At 37.3% G+C, this 19,498-nt stretch overlaps 2 protein-coding genes across 3 annotated transcripts; one reads left to right on the forward strand and one right to left on the reverse strand.

The window, feature by feature from the left end:
• The first annotated feature begins 1,539 nt into the window (after positions 1-1,539).
• Positions 1,540-9,120, forward strand: LOC116188514 (topless-related protein 1-like). 2 transcript variants are annotated; one of them, XM_031517927.1, is made up of 26 exons: positions 1,540-1,695; positions 2,350-2,461; positions 2,561-2,740; positions 2,831-2,944; positions 3,024-3,182; positions 3,282-3,399; positions 3,473-3,587; positions 3,695-3,759; positions 3,842-3,968; positions 4,303-4,412; positions 4,496-4,565; positions 4,644-4,717; positions 4,820-4,915; positions 5,000-5,095; positions 5,311-5,438; positions 5,545-5,779; positions 5,899-6,066; positions 6,165-6,236; positions 6,315-6,452; positions 6,685-6,795; positions 6,909-7,091; positions 7,380-7,508; positions 7,592-7,687; positions 7,775-7,963; positions 8,296-8,498; positions 8,668-9,120. In XM_031517927.1, exons 2-26 carry the CDS (start codon positions 2,367-2,369, stop codon positions 8,885-8,887), a joined length of 3,291 nt encoding a protein of 1,096 aa, XP_031373787.1. In that variant the 5' UTR covers positions 1,540-1,695; positions 2,350-2,366; the 3' UTR covers positions 8,888-9,120. The 2 variants fall into 2 exon arrangements, with proteins under 2 accessions (XP_031373787.1, XP_031373789.1); XM_031517929.1 differs by having other exon boundaries at positions 3,698-3,759.
• Positions 9,121-13,773: 4,653 nt separating this feature from the next.
• LOC116188313 (protein PHOX1-like) lies at positions 13,774-17,642 on the reverse strand. Its single transcript, XM_031517582.1, has 3 exons — positions 15,049-17,642; positions 14,274-14,515; positions 13,774-14,103 (listed from the first exon to the last, which is right to left on the reverse strand). Exons 1-2 carry the CDS (start codon positions 17,060-17,062, stop codon positions 14,373-14,375), a joined length of 2,157 nt encoding a protein of 718 aa, XP_031373442.1. The 5' UTR covers positions 17,063-17,642; the 3' UTR covers positions 13,774-14,103; positions 14,274-14,372.
• Positions 17,643-19,498: the final 1,856 nt, after the last annotated feature.

Raw genomic sequence — 19,498 nt, forward strand, 5'->3', positions numbered from 1 at the left:
CGGTTTTAATTAGTTTGTAAAGTTCCGACAAGAAGATGAAGATTTGAAATGACAAGGATATCGCACCTAATTGTTAAGATTGATCGAACCAAACATGTTGCATGACCCTTGTTCATCACATTTGCAATGGATTAATTCGATCGTTGATTGACACACATGTAATTGTGTCTCATCGTTCGACCATGAGATACTATCTTACTCGTATGTCAACCAATTATCGAATCAGTCCATTGCTGATATAGTGGACTTCGTTCATGTACTAATCTATGAAGAGTTGCATGTCAACATAATTAAAATGCTGTGGGGAAAAAAAACATAATTAGAATGCTCACCAACAGACAATACGAGCTTATATAGTCTGGTGCTTGAATCAGAAAATCTTGAATAAAATAATGGTAATTTTCAAAATAATTACATACATTTCAAAAATTGGCAGGTGAATTAAAAATCGAAATGCTCACTATATGTCACGATAAAGTGAGACATATAAACATACCATATAAAAAGAAGGAGAAATACTTTTTGGATTCCAATTTCCAAAAACAGAAACATTACAATGAAATAACAATATATTTGGAAGGAGAAATAGTTTTTGAATTCCAGTTGCCAAAATATTTTTTTTTATAGGTGCCAATTGCCAAAGTAAGAAATACTATGTAATATCATTACCATGTATTTTACAAATGTTGCACTTTTAATGGACAAAATAGAGAAACCACAAGCTGGCTTTGACCTAAACATAAAATTTAGGGAGATACAGATATTGGCCGCATTAAGTACATGTTAAAGGACTGAATATCGCCAAAAATGGCAAGGACTTCAAAGTCCTTCACCAACCCATTTTTTCCTCTTCTTTTTTTTTTTTTTTGTAATTTATAATTTATTTTTTTAAAAAAAATAAGCCGATAAAGTCGTCGCATCATACCGTACCATTTGCCCATAGAAATTTCACGTTCTCCTCACACCGGAGCTTTTGCAAGCTCAACTCTCAGAATGACATTATTCAAAAAACAAATAGAACCAGTCGATAGGCTACAAAGAATGCATTACCTTTTTTCAGGTTTGCGGTCGCAGAAAAAGGCCAAACCTCCGCATGATTTTCCTTTCTTTCTTTTCTATCGTCGATCGGCTAGCGTCTGTTTAGAGAGCTTAAGTAACTTAAAAGTGAGGTGGGACCACAGCTTTGCAATTAGAGCTCTGATCACCATGAGATCAATCGGCTCCGGCGCGGCGATGGTGTAATTGTGGAAACATTTGCATGCATGTCGCGTACGTCTCTTCCGGAATTGGTGAAACGGCACAACATTTCTATGGGATTTCTTCATGAAACGACGAGGAGAGTGACGCCCCACCCCACGGTCAACCCGGTCAAGAAGACACGTCGACAAAACAACGGCAACTACCCCTACAAAGCAATACGCCGTTCGTGTATCACATAAGCGCGGTGATACGCTAGGTAGCTTATCATCATAAGCACATGTGCTTTTTACCTTGTACTTATCGCCACCTTTCCCCCGGCCTTATAAAAGCTGCGCTGCGCCCCCCACCATTGCGTGCCTCACTACTGAGCTTATCTCAATTTTCTGATATTGTTTGCTGTGGGAAGAAGAGACTGAGAGCTTCTCAGAGGGGAGGGGGAGGAATTGAGGATTAGCAGTGAGAAATCGGGTTCGCGTAATCAGAATTCGGTCTCAGGTTAGCCTCTGATGATTCTCTCCCTGCTTGATTGATCCGCCTCTGCCCCCTAATTCGTTTCGATTCCAGTCAAAATCCGCTCTGTTTCGAGCAATCGGACTGTTCTCTTGGCTGTTTCTGATGCTTTAATGGCGGCGTTTTGCTGTTCTGCTAAAACGATCGTGAAATTCTCAGTTTATTCACTCAATTTTTCTGATAAAAAAATGCTACCTTTCCGTTCGTCAAGGCCGTGTGGTACGCCATTTACCGGGTTTTGACTTCCCGGTGATGATCGTCGAAACAAATATTCTCGTTCGATTTTTAACCGGGGCTTTTTTTTTTTTTGCGCTTGATCTGGAAGAAATGTCGTTGATTTTAAAATTTTGGTTTTTAACCTGGTTTTGGACTTTCCGGTGCTTTTTTAGCTTTCCCATTTTCTGATCATCAGTTTCCTGGGCAATCCTCGGGCCATTTCTACTAATTATTATTGGTTTTAATCTGATTTGACAGTATCCATAATGGAAAATATGGACAAAAAAATCTCAATCCTCTGTTTAATTTATGCAATTTCCCCACGTGATCTGAGTATGATCTGCAGACTGGAATTTGGTCGATAATAATATGTTTGTGTACTTCATTTTCCATTTTTATCTCGTTAACTAGATTATCTGATAGGTGCCCAGATTGGCAATATGCCTCCTTCCGAAATGACGCTGCTCAAAAAGGAGCTCTTGTACTTGATCCTACAGTTTCTTAATGAAGAAGGCTACAATGCGACAGCTCGATTGTATGTATTTTCCTGCTTAATATAGATCTCCTGTCTAATTAACCTCGGAAGGCCTGTGTCTCTCTCTTTTCTCACTAATTTGACCGTTTTGTTTTCAAGGCTTGAGCAAGAATCTGCATCTTACTTTTACATGGACTATTTTGAGGAGCTGGTGCTCGCCGGGAAATGGGAGGTGGCTGAGATGTATCTCAGCGCCTTCACAAAGTATGACGACAATAGGTACTCAACAAAGATTTATTTCGAGATGAGGAAGCAGAATTTCCTTGAGGCACTGGATGAGTAAGAAGCTTATAATCCTGAAATCTCTATTTGTACTGGTAATAGGTGGTAGCAATCTAATATGACATCTTTCGACATTTTATTATACAGGAACAATCGTCACAAGGCATTGGATATCCTCATGAGGGACCTGAAAGTTTTTGCAGCGTATGATGATGGCTTGTTCAAAGAAATGACCCAACTTCTAAGTATCTGCAACATCAGGTACTAAACTATTATGTGCAAATTGGGTTTTCATTCTTATCCTGGGGACAGACGAGATCTTGATGCATGTACTTGACAGGGAATACAAGTCGCTTTCGGCTTATAAAAATGCAGTGTCAGCAAGGGCGATTATGATGACCGAGTTACGGAAGATTATTGAAGCAAATCCCATTTTCTACGGAAAACTCAAGTTTCCTGCAATGAAACAGCAGAGGTTGAAGCGCCTTATAAACCAAGGGTAATTATTGATATGCAATCTGAACGTGGCCATTAATGCTACAAATTTTACCTTTCAACTTGCAGGTGAAGTAATGATTTTAGTTATTTGTTTTTACAGCTTGAATTGGCAGCATAGTCAGTGTTTAAATCCTCGGCCAATCCCTGATATAAAGACTCTCTTTGAGGATCATATCTGCTCCCTTCCCGAAATTTCAACTTCTCAACCAGTTTATGATGTAAGTTTCCTTTGAAAAAGTAGTCTCTCATTTAAAGTGAAACATTTTCACGAGTCCATGATTTCCATGTCAGCCTTTGAAAGACAAAACTGTGGAAGCTCATTCCTTTGGGTGGCCGACTAGTGCATCTACTGTAACCCATTCGGTGGCCCCCAATGTGGCCATCAGTGTTCTCTCTTCTGAAGGAGGTAATCAACAATTTCCATCTTTGAACAATATTACCTTTGTATCTATTTGGGCTTTATTTGAGCTCCGCTGTAGAATGATCATATTGACCCACCAATACTTCTCTCAGCAGGATGTGCACAAAATGGCACTGTTGTTGACAATGATACTGGGCCTACTGTGAAAGTAGACAAGGTGAATCGCTTTTTATTAATGTGAAGTATCTCATGATATATGAACCATCTCTTACTTTTTCCTATAAAAAAATTGTCTGCAGGTTCCAGGACAGGAATCACCTCTTAATGAGCCTAACGACCTGCCTGAAACTGTTATAAGCACAGTTTACGTGGACTCTTTTCCAACAAGCGTTGATTTTCATCCAACCATGCAGTCTCTTCTTTTAGGTCAATATTACATAACTGGCAATATTATTTATGCATAAGTTCCATCTACGTATATTTATGTAGAATTGGCTATATTTCGCTAATTAATTGGGAAAGCTTTCTAGTTATTCTCTTCTTGGAGAGCCAAGAATATAAGGAAATTCTTTCACGATGAAAAAAACTTCGGGATTGGAAATTAAGACTTGTTGAGTCTCAGCAATCCAGTACTTTTTTTCCTTTGTTCTGGGAGAAGGGAGACAAATGGCAAACTGGACGATTTTTGCAAGTTCACCAGAAGAAACAGAGCCTTAAGTATTCTACATAGACTTATGAATTGCATAATGTTCATTGTCAGTTGGAACGGAGGTTGGAGACATCAGCCTTTGGGAAGTTTTTTCAGGCGATAAAATATGGTCAGGAAGCTTCAAGGTTTGGGACGTCTCTACGTGTTCAATGGCATTCAAGGTTCGTACAAGTTGAATCGAGTTTATCTCAGAAACAGTATTCTGTTACTGACATGGATACTGAGTTTTCTTGTGTTTCTTCAGAGAGCCATGTTCAAGGATCCGAAAGTCTCCATTATTCGAGTAACTTGGAGCCCTGATGGTGATTTATTTGGTAAATATCAAGTTTAGTTTCAGTCTTTGCATTTCTTATGGACACCCACTCCTAACGACAATTTAATGTCTTTATAAGGGGCTGCCTATTCGAAAAACCTGGTCCAGTTGTATTCTTATCTTTCGGACGGTGATGTTAAACAACACTTGGAGGTAGAGAATTACTGATTATACTTCTTGTTTTTCTCTTTTGTTCTGTACCTGATAAGGAAACTTTTTTCCTGAATTTTCACGAAACATTCTTTTATCATCTAGATCGATGCTCATGATGGTGCTGTGACCGATCTAGCATTCTCGGAACCGGAACAGCAACTACTAGTAATAACCGGTGGTGTTGACAAGATAGTCAAGGTATGCAGATCAAAATTTAGATATATCAGTACATAAATCACTGTTTAGGCCTAATGCAAGAAGTTTTAATATTTGCTCGTGTAGGTTTGGGATGCAATGACCGGGGCCAAGAAGTTCTCTTTTGAAGGTCATAATGCTACCATTTGCTCCATCTGCCCACATTCGAAGGATGGAGTCAATGTAAGCGCAACTTTTTCCTTTCTAGACATTGTAGCCTAGATCTAATCTGGTCTTAAAATATTCCGTCAAACCCTAACAATCAACGATTAAGAAAAGGATTCTTTTAGACCAGATTTAGGATAGATTTTGAATGTAAGATCTTATACATACAACATCGGATTCATCTGACATATACTTTACTCCTTGCTGCTAAAAAAAATGTAACTATGCCTTAGTTCATCTTCTCAACATCGGAGGATGGAAAGATAAAAGCATGGCTATATGATCATCTTGGTGCCAGAGTGGACTATGATGCCCCTGGACTTGGGGTCACTTTTATGGCTTATGGCGGCACCAATAGCAGGTACCGATGCCCATCCCGTCTTTTTTTGAATTTATTTTAACTTGCGTCTATAGGTCTTATGTATATCTTATCTAGATGTATTCGTCCCACATGGAAAAACTTTCAGGCTTTTCTCTTGTGGAACGAATCTAGAGGGAGAGTCATTCCTGGTCGAATGGGATGAGAATGAAGGGTATATAAGGAGAAGGTATAAAGGACTCGCAGAAAAATTTGTGAATAATGTGCACTTTGCAGCAAGCAAAAACAAGTATTTAGCTGCAGGTGATGACTTCCGGATTAAATTCTGGGACATGGACCATGACGAGCTTCTGACAACCGCTGACGCAGATGGAGACTTGCCAGTAAGTATTCCTAATTGATAGTTTCTAACATGTTAAGTAGCTGTCCTCTTTCAAAATTTTTCTTCCTACCATGGCATGGAGGATTCGTGCTTTTTTAACTTCCTGCTACTGAATTTAAGGTGAGGCCGCAAATTCGTTTCAACAAGGATGGGACATTATTGGCAGCGATTGCTGTTAACAAGAAAATTAGGATATTTGGTACTAGTGGTGAGCATGACAGCCTTCAACAAAGGCAGGAACATCATGCCAACAGTGGTTGTGAAGTCTTATCAGAAGCTCTGAAGAATGTAGGTGCCTTGGTATTAAGTGTACTTGCTGAGGTACTCTTGTCGCTTCTTCTAAATAAGAGGTTCTCTTTAAGCTAAAACCATTTTCTTTTGATTAGCTTGCAATAAATGGAAGCTCGGCTATCTGCAACCTTGAAAGTACTGAGGCCGTGAAGCAGAGTCATAAAAGGGTAACATCGAGATTTGATGGTTCCCCGTAGAGATATCGGAATGTCTATGTTTGTTGCTGATGAGCATGTTCATTTCAGGAAGAGGATTCAATAAAAGAGGAGCCGAAACCTGAATGTACTGTCTACAGTGGACTTGAGGATTTGAAGTTTCACAATGCATATGAACCGTCTCATTGTCTATCCTTGGGACTTTCTTCTTCTTTGAAGACAGGGAAGGTATGATATTTGGATACGCAATTGGACCTACTGAATGGGTGAAAACTTAACTAAAATTTTCATCTTTATGGAACAACCTATGGCTCTGTCTATCCTTTCCCTTTCTATAATGGTATCGGTGCAATGTTGTTGGAGAGAGCTCTTGTAAAGATACTTAACGATGTAGGATCAAAGCCAAGTTATTATCCAATCCATACATAAATCGCAAAAATTTATCCTGTCTTTTGTGCAGATATCGAAGCTCATCTACACCAATGCAGGTAATGCCATCTTGGCATTAGCATCAGACGCTGTCCACCTGATGTGGAAATGGCCTCAGGACAGCCTCAATCCGAGCGGGACGGTAATGTATCTGTATTAACTTATAATTGGATGAAGAGACATTGATCCTTTTCCTGAATAATAAACTTTGATTATTGTTATATAATGTCATTATCACTGTGATGATGAATCTAGGCCACCGTGAAGTCTACCCCTCATTTATGGCATCCCAAGAATAGCTCAAACTTGATGACGAATCAGCTGACTGAAACCCCTCCGAACAAAGTGCTCCCATGTATGGCTATTTCAAGGAATGATTCATATCTCCTGTCTGCTTCGGGGGGGACTGTATCCCTCTTCAACATACCTTATTTCAAGGTTAGTTCCAATGTTTGGTCATGTGTTACATTAGTTGGCTTGGATTGTTGTAATCATATACTTATCTTCTGAAGGATTTATGCATATATAAAAATACGAGTAAGTTTGGAAGGAACCCCCTCATTTACTCCAAATTCGAATTGAAAAGTTCGGTCAATCTAAATTGCCTATAGAAATTAGCAACGACGAGATCAAGAAGAAGTTGAGGGCAAGATTGTAAATTCATGTCATCTGCAATGTATTTACATCTGTGATATTTTTATCATGTAAACTCATTTTTGTTTGCAGGTGATGATAAATTTCATGCCGACCCCACCGGCAGCAACCTGTCTTGCTTTCTATCCTAGAGACAATAATGTAATCGCAATTGGAATGGATGACTTCTCGATTGTCATTCATAATGCTCGCTCTAACAAGGTAGACAGTGATCCCCTTTCTCGATATACTTTCTTTTGGAACCCCCAAATATTCTAGGTTTATATCCTGTCCTTCTGCACCAGATCATTACCAAGCTCAAGGGTCACAAGGAACGAGTCACTGGTCTTGCATTCTCTGACAGCCTCAATGTGCTTGTCTCTTCTGGAGGAGATGCTCAGGTCAGCATCTACACATTATATGAAAAACAGTCATTATCATGAACATGAAAAAGGCACATCATGAACTCTGTTTTCTTACCTGTGCAGATTATTCTGTGGGAAGCCGAGGAGTGGCAAAAGCAGAGAGCTCAATTCTGGCAGCATCCTGACACAATTATGCCACTGAGTTTGCTTGACACCAGTGTCCAGTTCCACAGAGATCAAAGGCGTTTTCTGTCCGCAAACAGTACCAGTCTCGCCATATACGACGCAAAAGATCTCCAACGTGAAGTGATGGTATTCTTCTTCTTATTATTCTCTTTTAATTACTTTGCCCTTGGCAAACCCAACCCCGAAGTCATTAGCATTTTTGCTCTTTTTATTTGGAAGAGGTTTTCCTCAACTTTGATTCATCAAACTTTGCAAACTCGTTTCCCAATTGCCCTCGATCTATCACACCTTGTCAGATTATGTGTTTGAGCTGCCTGGTACAGGTGGGAGCCCAATCACAAAAGGATATGAAAAACTTTGAATCTAACTGTGCGTGCAAACAGAGGATTATTTATATATATCTTGGTATAGACAGTGAAAATGGCTTCCTCTCATAGACTCTTCTTCCTTTACTGCAGTGGTCTGCTGGAAAAAGTTTACAAGAGCTAGGGTTTGGCTGGGCCGGAGGATATGCCACACCGATCATACATGCTACTTTCTCATGTGATGGACAGATGGTCTATGCTGGATTTGGTGATGGATCTGTTGGAGTGTTCGATATTCTGACACTCGACATGTATTACCGGATCAGTCAAAATGCTTACATTCCCCAAATTGCAAGGTACCCTCACAAAGTATCTTTCAGTGTCGCTCTGTTCTCTGAAAGGACGATATCATAAGAACTCTTTGACCATTAACCGAGGCATGATTCTTCATGCACCAGAAGGAAGCTACCAAGACTAATCCATAATTCATCATGTGCTAATATACTTTTGATGCTTTCTTTGCAGATCCGATGCGTCCCTGACAGCAATTGCTGCCCATCCACAAATTCCAACCCAATTCGCGGTGGGACTGAGTGATGGAAGAGTCTACATTGTCGAGCCTCCGGGGGATAAAGCTAAGTGGGGCCCGCTGCCATTGGACGACAAAGAAGTTGAAGCCATCAAGGCGGCCCTTGCTGAGGCAAACGCAGAGACAAACCCAGTCTTGTGCTCTCCTAATTATTAGTGCTTGCTCGAGGAGCAGATGGACTTGCCACAGGAAGCTCCTGAAATCATTCTGAAGAAGTTTGCTGGGATAGGATAGAAAATTGGCATATATTACAATAAGTTTAAGGTTCCGGTTTGCTTGTATGTTTGTAGTTTTCGGTTTCGATGTTTGTTGGAAATTCACAGTATTGAACTCCTCGTAATAGTAAGTCATGAATTTGTTGTTCTGTGAAGAAAGTGTGTTTCACTTCAGTACTTTGCATTGTATTCTCACTTTGAAGCATCTTTCCAATGCTTCTCCTCGATTCATGATACTTGGGTTATTCAATAATCCTTTTTTTTCAGAATTTTAATTTGTTATGATATTATTTAAGTGATCACAAACTTTTTAGTTTTTTTTAACAAAGTTGATTGTGAATTCACAAAAATTTAAAATTTGCAAATTCTGAATAAATAATTTTAAAAACTTTTTAGTCTTTAAATAATATTGATTGTTGGCCAAAAAATAAAAATCATTGAGAAATCACAAGTTTTAAATTTGTAAGGTTTATAAAAGTATATTTCGACAAACTTTAGTTATCTTTCTTACACTTAAAATATTTTTAGTGATTATTTTTCCAATAATTGTTTTTGATATATCTGATATTCTTTCTTCGAATTTCAAAATGCCAAAATTATGTAACAAATTTGTATCAAGGTTTCTTAAACTTTTCTTCTTTTTGGTTTCTTAAACTTTTAAGTCTTTGCATATGACTTCGTAAAATCTAAAGTATTTTTTAAAAAATCAATTTTCAAACTTTTATGGTATCCATTAATGGGATTTATCACCATATTACAAAACGAAAGTACCATCATAATTCTCCACCAAAACATTTTTTTTTTTACGTTGTAGTTACAAGATATGCTCTTGTTCCACCAAAGCTTTGAATTGAGTAGGTCCACATTAATACATAGATTATATGTATATATTGATTCCTTTTGCATATATCACAATATATTCCATTTGTATTAGATATATGCATATATATTGATTTCGTTATTTAAACCTTCTTTATCTATATATTTATGTATGTAACTTATAAAAAATATCCATATGTAACAAATATATTCCGTTTGTATTATATATAAGCACATCGTCAGTTTAATTATGAATAATATATTCAATAAAATATATCAAATTTCTTATTTGTACTTAATTATAGGAATTTTTTATACCTAATGTATCTTTTTAATTATTTTAAATCACATATAAATGGTAAAAGAATTGCAGTAAAAATATATAATAGTGTATGCATATATTTCTATTCCAATTATGTATATATTATTATAGAATTTTAGATATTATATTTCCTTTTGTTGATCCTCAAATTACGACAATTTCTTCTATTTCTGCACTATTTGTTCGGAGCTCCCCAAATTCTACTCCAATTCAAGTAACGGAACATTCGATCGATTCCGTAGCCACAAAATGTGAAAACTTAAAATTTTGAGATCTAATTCTTTTTCTTATATATTTCGTTGGAAATTTTCAGACACTTTAAATTTTCGTTAGGGGTTTAATTAGGATAATAATAACCATATTATGTACAAAATAATTACTTTTTTGTATAATTGTAGCATTATTATTTATAAAAATTTCTCGAGCAACACACAAGTTTTCATCTAGTATAATATAAAGTGGAGCTATGGTGGACTCGGCCAAATGGCCTCAGAACGCTCGGTTTCTGAGTGATATTTTCTCGATATTTTGATTTTTTTCAAAAATTAATTTATTTAAATTTTAAAATAATATGAATATAGATTTATGGGACCAATTATTATTTTCTTGATTTCCTAACTTTCTTTTGAAAAGATTTTTCTTAATTTTTATATTTTGTATTTTTTTAAACAATATAATTTGTGGGACCGATTCTTACTTTCTCGATTCTTTAGCATTTGTTATACCAATTTTTGTTTTTTTAATTTTGAATATATACAGATGTAGATTTGTAGGACTCGTAATTATTTTCTTTATTATTTTAACTTTCTCTAAAAAAGAAATTTTTTATTTTTATTTCTCAATATTTTTAAGTTTGTATAATTTGTAAGACCGTAGTCATTTTATCATTTTCTCTAATATTTTTTAGGAAACGAATTTTCAATTTTTTAAAATTCTAAAATATATAGATATAGATTTGCAAGACTAGTCACTATATTCCTCACTTCTTAACCTTCTTTAAAAGAATATCTTTCTAAATTTTAAAATTTAATATTTTATAATAGTATAATTTGTAGGATCGGTTTTTATTTTCTCAATTGTTTCAACCTTTTTTGTGAAAATTTTTTATCATTTTTTTAGAAAATGAATTTTTGATTTTTCACTTTTCTAAAAACATGGATATAGATTTGTATAATCTACACAAAATATTATAGATACAGATATTTTGTATAACAGTTATAGATATATTATGTGTTATATATTTTGCATAGTTATATTAACCCGTGAGTCACAAAAACAATTATGTATATTAAAATTAGGTAGGATCTTATATATAAAAATAGATCAAATTTGTATTTCTAAAGATGTATTATAATATATTTTGTATATATGATTTGTTATCGTATATATAAAAATAGAAAAATGTTCTTTATTGTGTCAAGCATATATATTTAATATGTAATTTCAATGATGGTAAATCACGATTTACAAAATTTCAAAACACGCATATAATATATAATAAAATTAAAAAAAATACAAATTGAGCACGTATGATCTCGTGTAACGTAGGGCTCTAGGTGTATATATATATATATATATATATATATATGAAAGCAAGAATACGGTGAGTCCGACCAAATAATTTTAGAATGCTCAATTTTGAATGAAATTTTTTAGGATTTCGAGTTTTTTTTCCCTTAAAAAGTGATAAAATTTTGAATTTTGAAAAATGTATAGATATAGATTTGTGCTCATTATATTTTCAATATTTTGATTTTTTAATTTAAAATTTTGAAATATATAAATATAGATTTGTGGGACCGTTTCATATTTTCTCTATTTAATTGAGCTTTTTATAGAAAAAGAATTTTATTTTTATTTTGTAATTTTTTTATAACATATAAATATAGATTTCCAAGACCGGCCAGTCATTATTTTTTTCAGATTTTGAGTTTGTTTACAAAATGATTTTTAATTTCTTAAAACACATAGATATAGATTTATATTTTTCTCATTTTTTAAAAATTTTTATAAATTATAAATACTAGAAAAAAGGATACTTTGGTCTTTTCAAACACATTTTACAAATAAAGTGATATTTAAAAAATTGAACTTTCACTCAAATAATAGTATAAGATAAGGTATAAGATATAGGATTTTATGAAAAACCTAGATAAAATAACTCATGTAAAATCTTATTTGCTTTGCAAAACAAGTTGGATCATATTTCTTTAGAAAAGATGTGTTATATTTTTTTTTTATAGATAGAGATATGATAAATTATCGGTATTATATTCTTTTGATATACTATAAGTAGAGATACCATACACAAACCATGACTGGTCTAACTCCATAAAATATTGCTACCCTATAATTTTTCAATTTTTCTCATGCCCGTGAGTTTAGAGTTTTGAAGGTGAGTTCTTCAACCTTTTATTATTATTATTATTATTATTATTATTATTTTACATATGAACTTTTGTAGAATTTTTGGATTCTCCAATTTTATGTATGTGATTAAGTGTTAACATAAAATACAATATAACACCATATGAATCTTGATAATGTTGACAATAAAAATTAATCTCACTACTGTTCGAATTTTTCCTTTTAATTTTTCAGAACTTATATTGAGTTCTTCTTTTATGTAATTTTTTTCCTTATCTTATTTGTAAAATTAGATTATCAATAATCTTATGTCTAATAATATACTGTTATTGATTGTAAATTACTATTTTTAACTATTTATAGCTCTCTCCCCACTTTCCACTAGCCTCCCTCCTCTCCCAATCTCCCTCTCCCCCCGACTCCAACTCTGATCCCTCGCACCAGTCGCTGATGCAAAAGCCAAAAATCGAATACAGCCACGATGACAGAACCTTGGGAACGAGAGGGAAAGGACGGAAGCGATGGAATCGAGATCGGTGAGCCCGACATCCCCTCCGTCTCCTCCAACTCCTCAGCCATAAGTCTGCTCCTCCTCCACTATCGGCCCGTCCCTTCCTCTTTCTCTCTCGGAGGCTAGGAACAGGGGATTCAATGTGTCTCGAATCGAAGCAACAAAGCTTCGATTGAAGCCTTGCTCCTGCAATTGAAGGCATAGAGGGCTTTCGGTTGAAGGCCGTGTGCTTCGAATCACAGCCCTCAAGCCTGTGATCGGCTTCGATCGAAGCCGTCTATCCCTCGATTCACAAACTTGAATTAGCCAAAGCCCATTGGACTTTTGGATATTGGGAAATGCGGATCGAAAAAAATCAGTCTTATCAGCCTCATTTATCTTTTTGGTGTTATGTCTATATGAGGCTGCTTGTCACAAACCAATTGTCGACTAGATTGCTAGCATCGCATTCATACTGGATCACTTGCAACCACCGGGTCGTACTTGTCCGCGTCTTCCGATCCTAGAAACAAGTACATGAGTCCGACTTTCCGGGAAAAGGATTGAGCAACATTGCTCATTACGTGAAGCACTTCCAAGTACTCATTCCTCCAAGATCTAACTCCTATTACGTGCATTACTGGTTCTAAAGCTTTTGCACCTCAGTTTCCACATTTCAGAAGCCAAAGACGAGTTACCAAATTCTCCTCGAATACAGTAAGAATTATAGCAGAAAAAGTAAGTCGTATAAGCATTCACGACCAAGCATCGCATCGAAAAATAGAACTCCGCAAATTGGAAATCTAAACAGAGTTGGCCAACCAAATGATATGGAGAAAATCACAATGCCTGTATTGAAAAATTTGTGACATACAAAATGCTTAGGCATTATTGTTCTTCAACAAACAAATCAAATCCAATCATATACCCTATGACCATCACAAACTGTGAAACTCCAATTCACCCAATGAATTTTGCTTCATGTATGTATGAACTAATTCCAAAAATATGAAAACAAAAAATTAATTTACCCGGCCATCTTTGCAGCCACGTCAAAAAATTCGGCGCCACTCCACAACTGACACTGGAAGAACTGCCCATTCTTTGCTCCCCAAGCAAACAACAAGCGAGCAAAACCAAAATGCAGAAAATCAATCACCTGCAAATCATCAAACAAAACAAGGAAAAGCAGAAAATTAATTCAAGATAAATTCATCGAGGCCTCAAGCATATTGCATATGACCATTTCAACATCTTATCAACATATAAAACATGTAGATAACGTGATTTTGCAGACAAAAGTTAATTCTTAAATGTACATTTAATTACCTATCTTAAGACTGCTTCCCAACGCGAATTCTGGAAAACGAACCCTCGTACATAGAGGAAAGACCTGCATGCTTCTAATGAGATGACCATCAAACACCTTCATATGTGCTCCAGCACTGAATGAAGCTTCGGCACCTGCCTGCGGAACAATGGTTCGAGCCTAAAAGATGGAACACCGATTTGCCATCTCCTGGCATCATACATCTCGTTCCAAGCATGAACAATCTCATCGATTTTGAATCCTGTGCACCAGAAATACCCAACGATTTTCTCAACCATTGTTGATCACCTATAAAAGACTCTACATGCAAATACAACATATAATCCATAAAGGCATTCTCTTGGAAAACACAGGCATGGTAATCTAACAGGTCTCTTGTCCAAGCTCTACCAGGTCAGTCTCAACACACTGACATTGGACTAACATGACTGGAAATGAGACTTGGGCCAGGAGATGCAAACTAGGAGAGTTCTACCCAAGATCCATGCTATTGCCCTTTCCTAGTTAAATATAACTCTCTCACACAAAGTCAATTCAGATAATACTCGTGATGGATCCCGTATTGGCTTATATGATATCCAAAAGAATCGACTGTAAATTGGTCCCATCTAAATTCTGATGCTAGAGAACAATCACCCCCTTAACCACTTCATCCATGTAAGCCTAAGCAAGTGGGTTCCTTCATGAGACAACACAATTCTGACCTAAGCTGAGCAAAGCCATGGCTAGCAGCCTACACATATTAAAATAACAGACAGTAATATGCAAGTTTACCTCCTATAGCAGTTTCATTGGAGCAATGATTCTTGATCATGACAGCAATATCAGTCTGAGATGCTCCGGCAAGTTCGAACTTCTCAACTGCAACCTCTAAGCACTCCTCCCAAGTTGGGAGCTCCAATCTATACTCTACAACTGATCTCTCATAAAGCAAAGTGCCCCACAAAAGGTATATCTGAGAGCTCATGTTTGAGGCCTGCTCTGAGGCTTCGTCTGCAGAGATCTCCTTCAAAAGCCCATCCAATCCCATCTTCTCCAGCTGGGCCTTATACTTCTCTGATTTTGAGAGCCCATTCAAGCGCCTCTCCTCCATCTCCTCCCACATCTGCATCCCTTTCTCCATGCTATCCTCGGCCTTGTTATACAGCATCAGGACCTCTGAGGCAGGACCATCCTCCAAAGCAGGGCCATCATTGAGCTCAACCTTGGTCCCGATCGCGTAGTACCAGCACAACTTTGCCTGCTCGAACTGCTGCTGTCCGAGAGCTAGCAGGCCTTCATAGAAGTCAGGCTTAATTCTCAAAGCCTCCTCATACCTTGAGCCTGCCTTCACATATTCTTTCAGGGCCCACTCATATGCCGCATGAATCTTTGCCAGGACAGCTTCCCTGGAAATATCTTCTGAGAAAAAGACCAGCTTCCTGGCTCGGGACAAGTGGACATTTCCCCAGTTGAATAGAGCCAGAGCGGCCATCTCCTGGAACTTCTCGGAAGCAATATCAAAGAGTTGCTGAGCATCCTCAGTAGTAACAGTATCCTCCATTGCCTCGGAGTAAAGTTTCATCCCTATCTCGTGAAGATCCAAGTATGAGTCGGAATCGAACCCAACATGGTTCTTGAACAAACGCGCAAACTGCAGAATCCAGTCCTCTATACAAGTAGAGCCCTCGGCCTTGCCCTTTTCGTCATTCTTTCCATCTTTCTCCTCCTCCACATCTCCATTCTCGACAGCATCAGCCCCATATTTTCTGTAAAGTTCTTCCTCGCCCTCCAATCCCTCATAAGAAGGTTCCTGCTCGGGCATAACCTCTGCAATATACAACCTAAGGGACCCATTATGATCACTCATGGCTTCAGCCATTCTAAGCTCATTGGTAGTGGTAATAGTTATCAAATCGCCCTCCTGATCCTTGTACTTAACAAGCACACCCTTCAAGTTTGGAAACCTGTCCACCACAATTTCTCGCACCAACCTTATGCTGCAATTTACAGGCAGCTGGGCCCATCTTATGTCCTCTCCCAAGACCAGCTTCGCCGTCCTTGTAACAACCACATGCTCCTCCTTAACCGACTTGGTTATCTCCTCCTCTTCCTCAACAGTCTTTAAGATGACTTCCTTAACTTTTACTGCATTCATCTCCTCCTCCAGGACCGCCTTGTCCTCGGCTTTCTTCTCCTCACCCTTTCCGCCGCTCCTCTTCTTTTTCGACTTCTCCTTCGCCAATTTCCGCACAGGCGGAGTTTCCACACTCTCCAAGACGACCTCTTTGTCCTCGATGACGATACCCCTTTCGCTCATAGTCCTCTTCACCGAGCCCGCAATCTCTAAAGCGGTCAGATTGTTGGGCTCCATGCTGAGCACATTGTTAACATCCCTCAAGGCCAAATCCAACCTATTCAGAGCCTCGTAACACTTGGCTCTCTTCAGCAAAGCCTTGCTATATTTCGGTGAAACCTCGAGGGCTAAATTGCACTGGTTGATCGCCCGGGGGTACTCCCCGAGACCCAGCTGCATATAGCAAGCGGCCATGTTGCTTCTCAAGTAAGCAACATCGATGTGATTCCTGGGCAAAAGCTTAAGGGCCTTTTCGTACTTCAACATGGCGCCCTCATGGTCATGCTTTTGGAAGAGCTTATTACCTTCTTCCTTGAGCTCCTGGGACATGGAGATGAAGACGGCTGTGTCCTCATCGAAGGCGGCCTTCGAGGGCTTGCTAGCCTTACCGGTGGGGTCGCCGGGCTTCTGAGCTACCACCTGCTGCTTCTTCTTCCCAGAGGGCTTCCCCATTGATTCCTGGACAGAGAACCCAGAAAGCGAGAAGAATCGAACCTCCCGCGGGGCTAAAACACGAACCCCACTTCGTAACTTGACGATTCAATTGAAGCTTTTGAGCTGTATCTTGCTGCTATCAGGAACCCAATTCACCAAATTGTCTTCAGCATCCCCCCAAAAAAAAGAAAGAAAAAAAAATCCGAACTTTAACACAGATACGATAAAAGAATCAGTTCGGAGAAACCAAGATTGAAATCCGAACAAAACCCAGCTTAAAGACGGACGAACAGGACCGTGGGAACCCCTGAATTTTGTAAAAATTCGTCAAAATCAGGAATCACATCAAACCCCGGCTTAAAGACAGACGAACAGGACAATGGAAATCCTAAATTTGTTGGTTAATTGCACCTCCCTTCCACTATAAACGGGCTTTAATGCAGAATCTCAGGGGCTAATGTCAAATTAAAGAAGAGCATTGACAGCGTTTATGCGTACAGACAACAGTTCTCGAATCACCAGAACAGACATTTCCACCTTTCCCCTTTCCCTTTTGCTAATTGGAAAAATAATTGCTTTCCTTCTTTCCTTTTCTCGACGGAAAGAAAATGCAACGCAGTGGAAAAAGCTCAGGTCAACTTTGGCGGGGGCGCAAAGGCCACCATCTCCCCCCACTTTCAGCTTTGGCGCGTGTCCCCACCTCCCTAATAATCCCTTCACTACCACCTGATATCCTATATTCCAAAACCTTCTAGCAAGTTTTTGGGTTTGTCTAATGGATATGTTTTCACGCTAATATATTTAGTACTTTCAATTGAAATATTTAGTATTTCAATTGAAATATTAGTATTTCTATTGCTCGTAATTAGTAAAAGTATTAAATACTTCAATTCAAATATTTAATATTTCAATTTAGATGTTCAATATTCTGTACATTCTATCACAAATAGTAAAAGTACTAAAGATTTAAATTGAAATACTAAACATGTTAGGATTTCCCAAATTTTGAATTGAAATCGTATGCTACAAGTTACATTTGGAGCATGATTTACCAATTACATTACATCTCATAATTTCACTAATTCCATGTCTCGTGTATTATTCAAAATATGCCTCTCTTAGTATTTCTTTTCACCACACTCTCACTATTTAACTTGCCACTTGAAAACTTATCATCATCATTGCCACATTTTTTTTCTCTTAGTGAAGAGTGTACCCTTTAATGAGTAATATGAACAGATGAATAGAAGGAAGAGCAAAAATTAAGAGACGATGATGTAATTTATTTAATCATTAAATTAAAAATCACTTCATGAATGAATGAAAAAATTAATTTAATGAAATAAGTCATAACAAATCATTAGAAAAATTACAGTTTTTTTTTGCTCCATAGCGCGTGGAGGGACGCGTCTGGAGGAGCCGATTGCCGGTGCTCAAGATCGCTGGAAAGGTGGAGGAGGGTACCAAACCGACTTCTGGCTGAACTTGCTGTATTTTATATTTTATTTATTGCAATTTATATTATTTTGTTTTATGTGGTCAGTGATATGGTGCATGTATGATTAGGAAATATCAAATTAAGTATTTTACCAAAATATAAAAAATATTAAATTACGGGCTATTATTGGCAGTGGGAAATTAGAGTAATCCGATCAAAAACTTCCAAGTACATGTATGTCATATTCCTGCAATAGAATGTTCCAACTTTGCTGTCCGGATTCTTTGGTCCTTTTGTCCTTTAGAAGGTGAAAAATGATGAACAACCTATCCTTTTTCGACTTTTTATCGAATAATTGATTATCGCACGTTTAAAAATAGTTGTATCGATAATAATCGCACCTTCTTACGCCACAATTTTACCATAGAAATAATAATTTTTACAACTGTATGTGTTAATATTCATTTCAATACTCACCTGGCCTCGAATAGTTTTGTACATAAAACTGTTCAGCATATGGTTGTTATGAAAAATGTACATCATACATTTGATGTCCTAGTATTTAAGATTTGTGAATATAATTAAATCTTGGCAGTGATATGGAAGTGAAAAATCGCGAGAAAAGTCCTTTCTATAAAGCAGATATACGGAGAGTCTGCTTGATATTATTAGGTTATTTGACCTTGGCCTTGCTATGATTTCCGATATCTCGATCCGGTTGACCGGAGCTCGAACCGTAGCCCGGTTAAGGACCATATGCATAAAGGTCCAAGCAATGAGACCCAGCTAACCAAGTTATGATTCACCTTATCAAATGCGTGCACTTATGATTGGTTTCTCTTAGGTGGACCACTGGATTAGCTGTAAGTGGGGGATTATGTTTCCGCAAACAGCCAATCTTCCTCTCTTTAATACCACCTTTATTTTCTATCATAACTAATTTAATTCAGTAATATTTACTCTTATTAATATTTCCCACAATATGGCTGAAAGCAACCCTTCAACGACAACGTTTA

This window comes from Punica granatum, chromosome 8, assembly GCF_007655135.1.
Source record: "Punica granatum isolate Tunisia-2019 chromosome 8, ASM765513v2, whole genome shotgun sequence".
NCBI lineage: Eukaryota > Viridiplantae > Streptophyta > Magnoliopsida > Myrtales > Lythraceae > Punica > Punica granatum.

Bases quoted from the DNA above. Each gene is read 5' to 3' on its own strand.
- LOC116188514 (XM_031517927.1), top strand. From the start codon at position 2,367: ATGCCTCCTTCCGAAATGACGCTGCTCAAAAAGGAGCTCTTGTACTTG. The intron at 3,400-3,472 runs GTAAGTTTCCTT...TTTCCATGTCAG, and splicing joins CTTCTCAACCAGTTTATGAT to CCTTTGAAAGACAAAACTGT. The intron at 3,588-3,694 runs GTAATCAACAAT...TACTTCTCTCAG, and splicing joins TGTTCTCTCTTCTGAAGGAG to CAGGATGTGCACAAAATGGC.
- LOC116188313 (XM_031517582.1), bottom strand. From the start codon at position 17,062: ATGGGGAAGCCCTCTGGGAAGAAGAAGCAGCAGGTGGTAGCTCAGAAG. The intron at 14,516-15,048 runs GTAAACTTGCAT...TCTGGTGCACAG, and splicing joins CAATGAAACTGCTATAGGAG to GATTCAAAATCGATGAGATT.